Raw genomic sequence first — 7,813 nt, 5'->3', positions numbered from 1 at the left:
ATACATTCCTGGTTCAGTCACGCCCCTTCTCTCTGTGGTCCTCACCAGCCTGCTTCCTCCATCCTGCAGTGTCTGCAGACTGTGTGGTTAAGTCTTACAGCTTAACGCTGGGTTGACTTCTTTACCTGGGAAGGGTCTCAGAAGATGACTGCCCCCCCCCCATTAGGAGTCCCCCTCCCGTAGTTCTTTCCTAACTGAAATGGATGACACGCCTGCCCACTCAACAAATAATGGTTTGAGACACTCTTTAACCTGGGGCTCCTTTAATTATAAAACATTTTAAATTCATAAACCACTCCTTCGTGGCCCAGTGGGTTAGCAAAGAGTGGGTAAGGGAGTTATTTGGTTTTCTGGAATGTCCCATTTGGACAGAAGGTGAGGCTGCTGTTCGCCATATTTTAAGTGGCTTTTTACCCGGAAGATCAAAGGCAGTAAGGGAGGGTGATCCTGAGAATACCGTGAAACAAACAGGTGGGTGGTGGCACTGGCCCACATGGTAAGGGTGCAGGTGGGTCCTTTACAAAAGGCCAGTTATGGGGGTGCGGTGGGGTAGGCAGAGTGACTGAGCAGGGCAGGGCAGACCCCATCCTCTTTCCCTAAAAAGTGAGGTAGATGGAGGGAGATGGGGCTCCAGAACCTAAGGCAGGGAGTATGATGGGCCAGTAAGGTTGTTAGACGGCTCCCCAACACACTGCCCTCCTTTCCAAGTACAGCATTCAAGCAATGGTGGTTTTGGTTAGGGGAGCTGGAAGGGTTCCTGTCATGTCCCACCAGTGGGTTAAAGAGACCCCGTGGGAAGGGGTACTCACACCTCTCTCAGCCTAGGACCCATCTGTCCCCAGAGACCAGGGCACGTTAGCTGGCACCATTTGGGGGTGGGCCCATGCAGAGAGGTCAGTCATGTGACAAGCCCAGACAACAGTCCACGTCCAAGGCCAGAGTCCTGCGGCCTCTACTCCTTGGGGGCCTCAGGACACTGGAGTTCAGGCTTAAGCTCTGGCTCATAGCAATCTTTACAGATCTGGGTTCTGAACTTCTGTAGCTCATCTTGAAGCTCTGCCCGCAACTCTGCTTGCAACTCTGTCCGCAGCTCCGCCCGCAGCTCTGCCCGCAGCTCTGCCCGCAGCTCATCCAGTGAGTTCCTGGGCAATGCTGCCTGCACCTGCACCTGCACCTCGTCCAGCATGTTCTCCAGGTATTCCACATCCTCCCGCAGCGACAGCACCGTGGCCACCTGCGCCACTTCCCTGCGGTGTTTCGATGACTTCTGGCGCCAGAACTCCAGCAGCAGACAGCTGCCCGCAGCAGCAAAGATGATGGCTTCACCCAGCAGGTTCGCACCCAGCTCAGCCGCTGCATCCTCATTCAGTGGCTTGATGGCCTCAGCATGGAAGCCCATGATGCGCATCTTGGTCCGCATCTCTAGCCAGTGGTACACTACAGGGAAGAAGAGAGGAGTCGGAGTTTGCTTTGGCCAGGGACGCTCCTCACCCCACTGCAAACACTCCCCTACCCCACCCCCATCCTCACCCCCATGTCTTGGGGATCACAGCCATAGTCATAATTGCCTGGCTACAGGACAGTCACCCAGTCCGCAACCTTAGGATAATGACTTCTCCAGCCTGCGGGAACCTGAAGACATGGTTTTAAAATGGTCTGAGGCTGGGATGTGGCTCCCTTGGTAGAGTGCCAGCCTAGCATGCGAGGTCCCCTAGGTACAAGTTTGATGGTACAGGCTTATCTGAGGTAGACACTCAGCACTCAGGAACAAGTTCCAGGTGGTCTTTTGAAAATTGGCCTGGACAGAACGAGGGCCCTCCTGTGGGCAGGTCATGGTGATTGTGGCAGCCATGATTTCAGTACCGGAGAGTGAAACAAAAGGTCATTCTAGGCTAGCAATGGACCCTGATCTCAAAATAAAACAAACGAATTAAATAATGTCCAGAGTCAGCAACGGTTTGGTAGTTGGTAAGGGTGTCTGCCATGGAAGCCTGCTTACCGAAGTTCCATCCTCAGAACTGGAAGAAGCCCACTCTAGAGTTGCCCCAAGCTTGACTGACACACACACACATAATAATAATAACAATAATAATAATAATAAAATAATAATAATAAATGACTGACACACACTAATAATAATAACAACAACAACAAAACAAAAACCAGTGTCCAGAAGATCCTGGAAAGTGGGCATGAGTGAAAAGGCTGCCCTGGTTGGAAGGTGGGGCAGGGTTAGGGTCACAAGGTGGCCACAGAGTATAAAACCCCAAGCACTCATGCACATAAAATAAAAACAAATCTTTTGAGGAGGGTGTCGAGACAGGGTTTTTCTGTGTAGCCCTGGCTGACCTAGAACTCAGTCTGTAGACCAGGCTGACCTTGAACTCACAGAACTTGAACTCACCTGCCTCTACCCCCCGAGTGCTGGGATTAAAAATGTGTACCGACACTGCCTGGCATATATTAATCTTTGAAAAAAATTACAAAACTGTGTCCTCAAGTAAATTTTAGAGATAGTCCTCTGTTTACTATCTTAGTCTATCGGTGTATAACTGGGTGTGCATGGTTAAAACCAGACATTCTGGGGCTGGAGAGATGGCTCAGATGTTAAGAGCACATACTGCTTTTGCTAGGGACCTGAGTCCAGTTCCCAGATCTCATGTCTCACTACTGCCTGCAGTCCAGCTCCATGGGATCTGATGCCCTCCTCTGTCCTCCATGACACTAGAACACACATGGCACACACGGACACATGCGCATAAACACAAATCAAAAATTTTAATCATACCTTATGGGATGGGATATGCGTAGTAGAAAAAAATGAATATGTAACCCATCAACCAAAATAAGAGAACTGCTCTCTGTCAACCACTCAGCAACTAAATTTCTCTTGAACCCTATAAAAGGAAGCTCTGAAAAGGAACTGAGTCCTGTAAGTGTGCTCCCTCCTCAGTGGCTGTGGGTCTTCACAGTGGGCCTCCCTAAGCTGCACCAGCACTCTGCTCTGTTGTCATTTACAAACCCACTTGAGCCGTATTTTCAGTTCTTTGGAGTGTGTGCTGAGACAAGGTCTTACCTCGAACCCCTGGCCTGGAACTAACAAACGCCCAACTGTCTCTGCCTGCCAAATGCTGGAGGACTGAGGGCCAAACCCATTCAGGGCTGGGTGAATACCGGAAGAGCTTGCTGTCCACTGCAGTTGTTCCCTGGGGCCCTCATCTGACTTGGAAGCTTGTGTTTTTCCTCAACGGCTGTTTCTCAGTAGGTCATGGACACACTGGCTGTCCCTGAGGCTCAGGCCTGTGTTCCCATGATGTCTTCCCACCACCTCACCTCTTTCCTCAACTCTTTATTATTTTTCCTTTTGAGCTAAGGGCTTACTGTATAAACCAGGTTGGCCTGGAACTCAGAGATCCTCCTGCTTCTTCCTCCCAAGTGCTGTGATTAAAGGTGTTCTCCGCCCCTGGCTGGATTCTATCTTCTATTTGTTTCTCCCTTAGGACCTGGGAATATCGCTTTTGTGAGAAGATGCATGTACCCATCTGGAGGCCTGCCTTTTGCTCTGAGATCCCTGGAGACAAGCTTGAGGAGTCTGGAATGTCTGACCTCATGTTCTATATTCAGGCAGTTTGAATCTAGATTTGCTGGACTATATCCCTAAGTACTTTTCTCAAAAAGGGTGTTTGGTAAAATGTTTTGAATCCTTTCTTGGGTTGTCAAGGCTTTGGGTTTTTTTTTTTTTTTTTTTTTTTTTGGTTTTCGAGACAGGGTTTCTCTGTATAGCCCTGGCTGTCCTGGAGCTCACTATGTAGACCAGGCTGGCCTCGAACTCAGAATTACACCTGCCTCTGCCTCCGGAGTGCTGGGATTAAAGGCGTGTGCCACCACGCCCGGCTTCTTTTATTTATCTTTACAATGTATTTATGATTAGTATGTGTGTGTCCAATGTTCCAGTTGGAGAATGTAGAAGTCAGAGGACAACTTTTGGGCGTCAGCTCTCTTCTACCTGCTGAACCATCAGTTCAGCCAGCCTCACTCACTGAAGCTTATATTTGTCTTTGATATTTTATGTGTGTGTGTCCATGTAGAGAGGTCAGAGGGCAACTTGCAGGGAGTCTGTTCTCTTCTTTAACCCTCTGCATCCAGGGACTGAACTCAGGTCTGCAGGCTTGGCGACAGGCATTGTACCCTTGAAGTTATATGGCTCCCCTCATTTGATTTTGTTTTTTTTAAGATTGATTTATTTATTATGAGTACACTGCAGCTGTCTTCAGACACACCAAAAGAGGGCATCGGATCCCACTACAGATGGCTGTGAGCCACCATGGGGTTGCTGGGAATTGAACGCAGGACCTCTGGAGTGCAGTCAGTGCTCTATACCTGCCAGCTATAGTTTTTAATCATAGTTCCTGATTTTAGCTGACCTCCCCGTGCTGGCCACTGAAACTCTGTCTTAGTGCCTCTGGCTGGCCATAAAGAAATTCTATGATGTTCCTTGTGCAATAGCAGGTCAAAGGACTCTACTCCAGAGGGGCCCTGCTCCCTGCCCTGGAAGGAAGGATGCTGCAGAGGTCTAGAAGAATCTAAAGGAAACAGGTTCTGTCAGGTGGCTTTTGCCACCTGGCCAGAGAACTCTAGAAGATGGAGTAGATACGCTCAGGAGCATAAAACTCTTAAGATGAAGGCATCACCTCATCTGTAACCGAGTCAGAAGCTTCAGCAGCAGCCAGTAAGCAGAAGTGTTTCTCTGGGCTTGCTGAGCCCCTCAGCAGCCCATCTATGTCATCAGTGACAAGGCTAGGTTCTGTTTTTTGTTTTGTTTTGTTTTGTTTTCTGAGATAGGCAAAAGCCTGGTAGCCCTGCCTAGCTTTGAACTGGACACCCTACTGAATTTTTGGTTTATCTTCTGGAATTAATGGAGTTCACCACTACACCTGGCTATCTGGGCTCCCACTGAAGATAGCAAGTAGTGTGCACTTCTGCTGGCAAAGGTAACTATATAGTGACTTTTCATTTTAATTAGACTCACGACACAGCTTGCACAAAATGAACCAGGAATCCACTCTTCTGCTCTGGTTGCCCACACTAGTGCAGAGTGCATCTACGGTACATACAGAGTTCCCTGCTCCTCTTGCTGTGTTCCTCAGACTGCTTAGGACTGACTCCCAGGCTCTAGTGAGCCTCCTTTCTGTTTCCGAGTAACCTAGTGTGAAGGCATCCCCACCCATGCTTGGTAGGGTTTAGAGTCATGTTGATATTGCTTTGTTTCTTTATTCTGAAGCAGGGTCTCATATAATCCAGGCTAGCACTGAATTCACTAGTGACTTCAGTGGCTACTTAGCCCGGACTAGCCTTGATTTCCTTATCGTCCTAATTCCACCCCCACCCTAGTGCTGGGCAAACACTAAGCCTGTTCTCTGTTGTTTTGTTTTTTGGCCCAGGTTCTCATGTAGCCCAGGCTAGCCTTACACTCACTGCATAGCTGATGATGGTCTCGCATTCACTGCACCTCCTGCCATCACTTCCCATGGGTTGAAAGCCTGAGCCACTGTTCCTGGTTTTTACATTTATTTACTGTCTTATTTTAGTCCAGGATGGCCTCAAATCTGTGACACTGTCCTGTCTCAGTTTATGAGAACAGAGATTAAGGTATGTGTTGTCACATTCAGATAATATTGTTTAAAAATATATATCTTAAATGCACAGAACACATACATGCATGTACATATTCAAATATTTATATAGTTCTTATTGATTTATTATTTTATGTGTATGAATATTTTGACAGCATGTATGTCTGTGGACAAAGTGCGTGTGTGGAAGAGGGCACTGAATTCTCTGGAACTAGAGTTAGAAATGGTTGTGAGCCACTGTCACTATGTGGGTGCTGGGAGTTAAAAATTGGTTCCTCAGTAAGGTTTTTTAGACAGGGTTTCTCTGTATAGCTCTGGCTGTCCTGGAACTCACTTTGTAGACCAGGCTGGCCTTGAACTCAGAAATCCGCCTGCCTCTGCCTCCCGAGTGCTGGGATTAAAGTTGTGCGCCACCACACCGGGCTAGCTCTTCTTTATGAAGTAGATTACCACAAAAGAAGACATAGTAGCAAGTCCTACTGAGTAATGACTTTGCCAAACTGTCACTCCAGAGACATATACAACATTACACACATCATGTTACAGATACAGATGTGCACAGAATTACACAACCCTGAGATCCACATACAGGGAGAAGAGAATTACTTTACAGTGTGCCCAGGATGGGTTACATAAGCCCCTCCTTCTCAAGGATTGCAGTGCAAGCTCAGGCCTTCTGAGGCTGCTGGTAGCAGCTCCTGTGGGGTTTGAGAATCAGGAACACAGACGAGTGAGCTAATGCTTGACACAAGGGGTCCAGGGCCTTAGTGACCTCCTGTTCCAGAGGTTTAGTTTGATTGCCATTTTTATTTAGTTTGTTTTTCAAGACAGGGTTTCTCTGTAACCCTGGCTGTACTGGAACTCACTCTGTAGGCCTGGCTCGCCTCAAACTCAAAGAGATCCTCCTGCCTCTGCCTCCTGATTGCTGGGATTAAAGGCATGTGCCACCACCTCTCTGCATCTTCGAGACAGGGTCACTCTACATGCCACTGGCTGTCCTGGAACTATGTAGATCAGGCCAACCTAGAACTCAACAGAGCTCTGACATCCTCTACCTCTCCAATGCTGAGATTAAAGGTGTGTGACAGCCAGGCATGTTGGCTCATGCCTTTAATCCCAGCACTCTGGAGGCAGAGGCAGGCGGATTTCTGAGTTCGAGGCCAGCCTGGTCTACAAAGTGAGTTCCAGGACAGATAAGGGCTATACAGAGAAACCCTGTCTCGAAAAACAAACAAAAAAAAACAACAACAAAAGGTGTGTGCCACCACACTTGGCTCCCTGAGAGGGTGACCTTTGTCTGCCCTTGCTGTGTGGGGTCAGTGAACTTCTCCTGTAAAGAGCCAGTGGGTAACTAACTGTTCTCAAGCATCTCAGAGTCTCAAATTCTGCTAAAGTGGCCATCGACAATGTGAAAGTGAGTGAGCACAGCTGTTGTAATAAACATTTATTGACTGCTTCAGCTCAGGGGCCTAATCTACTAAGCTTTGCACTGTTAGGATTGATTGCTCTTACCTGCGTCTTCATCCTATGGAGTTTTCAACTTTGAACTTGAGGCACCTCCACAGTAGCAGGATGTCAGTTTATGTAGTGCCGGGGACTGGATTCAGAGCTTCAGGCATGCTAGACAAGAGCCCTGTCTACGGCATCACTTCCCCAGGGCCAGCTCTTTACCCATATGCTGGAATGGCAGCACCATGGTGGCTCTGCTGAGCTTTGTCTTGTCCCTGGCTTATCCAGACACGGGGAGAAAACTGGACACAGTAGCTGCTCCATGCACATGTGTCCAGTTGGTGGGTGATAGCACCCCAGCCACTAAGGCAGGCTTTTCCTGCCAGTCTATCTATCCACAGTGCTCACACTGGCCAGCCAAGGGATGGCTTTGGGGCCAGGGGAACCGGCTGGAGCTTGTATAAGATTCATTCTCTTATGGTGGCTTGTCCGATGAGACCAACAGCCAGGGATGGGACAGGCAGAGCCACCAACACTGGCTCAGGCTGTGTGAGCTGGTATGACAAGGTTCTGTCTGCAATGCCCTGAAGCCCCAAATCACTCAGAAGGGAAGAGTCTAGGTCCAGCCCCATCTACTCACATAACCAGGTAATGCTGAGTGTGTGTGCAGTTGTTCCTCACTGGGTTGTAAATCCATGAGACTGGGGCTGCAGCTGACTGGGGGATGGGGA

At 48.5% G+C, this 7,813-nt stretch overlaps 1 protein-coding gene across 1 annotated transcript; it reads right to left on the bottom strand.

Moving 5' to 3' along the window:
* Positions 1–246: 246 nt before the first annotated feature.
* On the bottom strand, positions 247–7,358 carry Gm38499 (predicted gene, 38499). The gene is made up of 2 exons (NM_001370864.1): positions 7,146–7,358; positions 247–1,437 (listed from the first exon to the last, which is right to left on the bottom strand). The coding sequence occupies exon 2, from the start codon at positions 1,418–1,420 to the stop codon at positions 953–955; it is 468 nt and encodes a 155-aa protein (NP_001357793.1). The 5' UTR covers positions 1,421–1,437; positions 7,146–7,358; the 3' UTR covers positions 247–952.
* Positions 7,359–7,813: the final 455 nt, after the last annotated feature.

This window comes from Mus musculus, chromosome 7 (genome assembly GCF_000001635.26).
Source record: "Mus musculus strain C57BL/6J chromosome 7, GRCm38.p6 C57BL/6J".
Lineage (NCBI taxonomy): Eukaryota > Metazoa > Chordata > Mammalia > Rodentia > Muridae > Mus > Mus musculus.
This window is presented reverse-complemented; position numbering and strand designations above follow the sequence as displayed.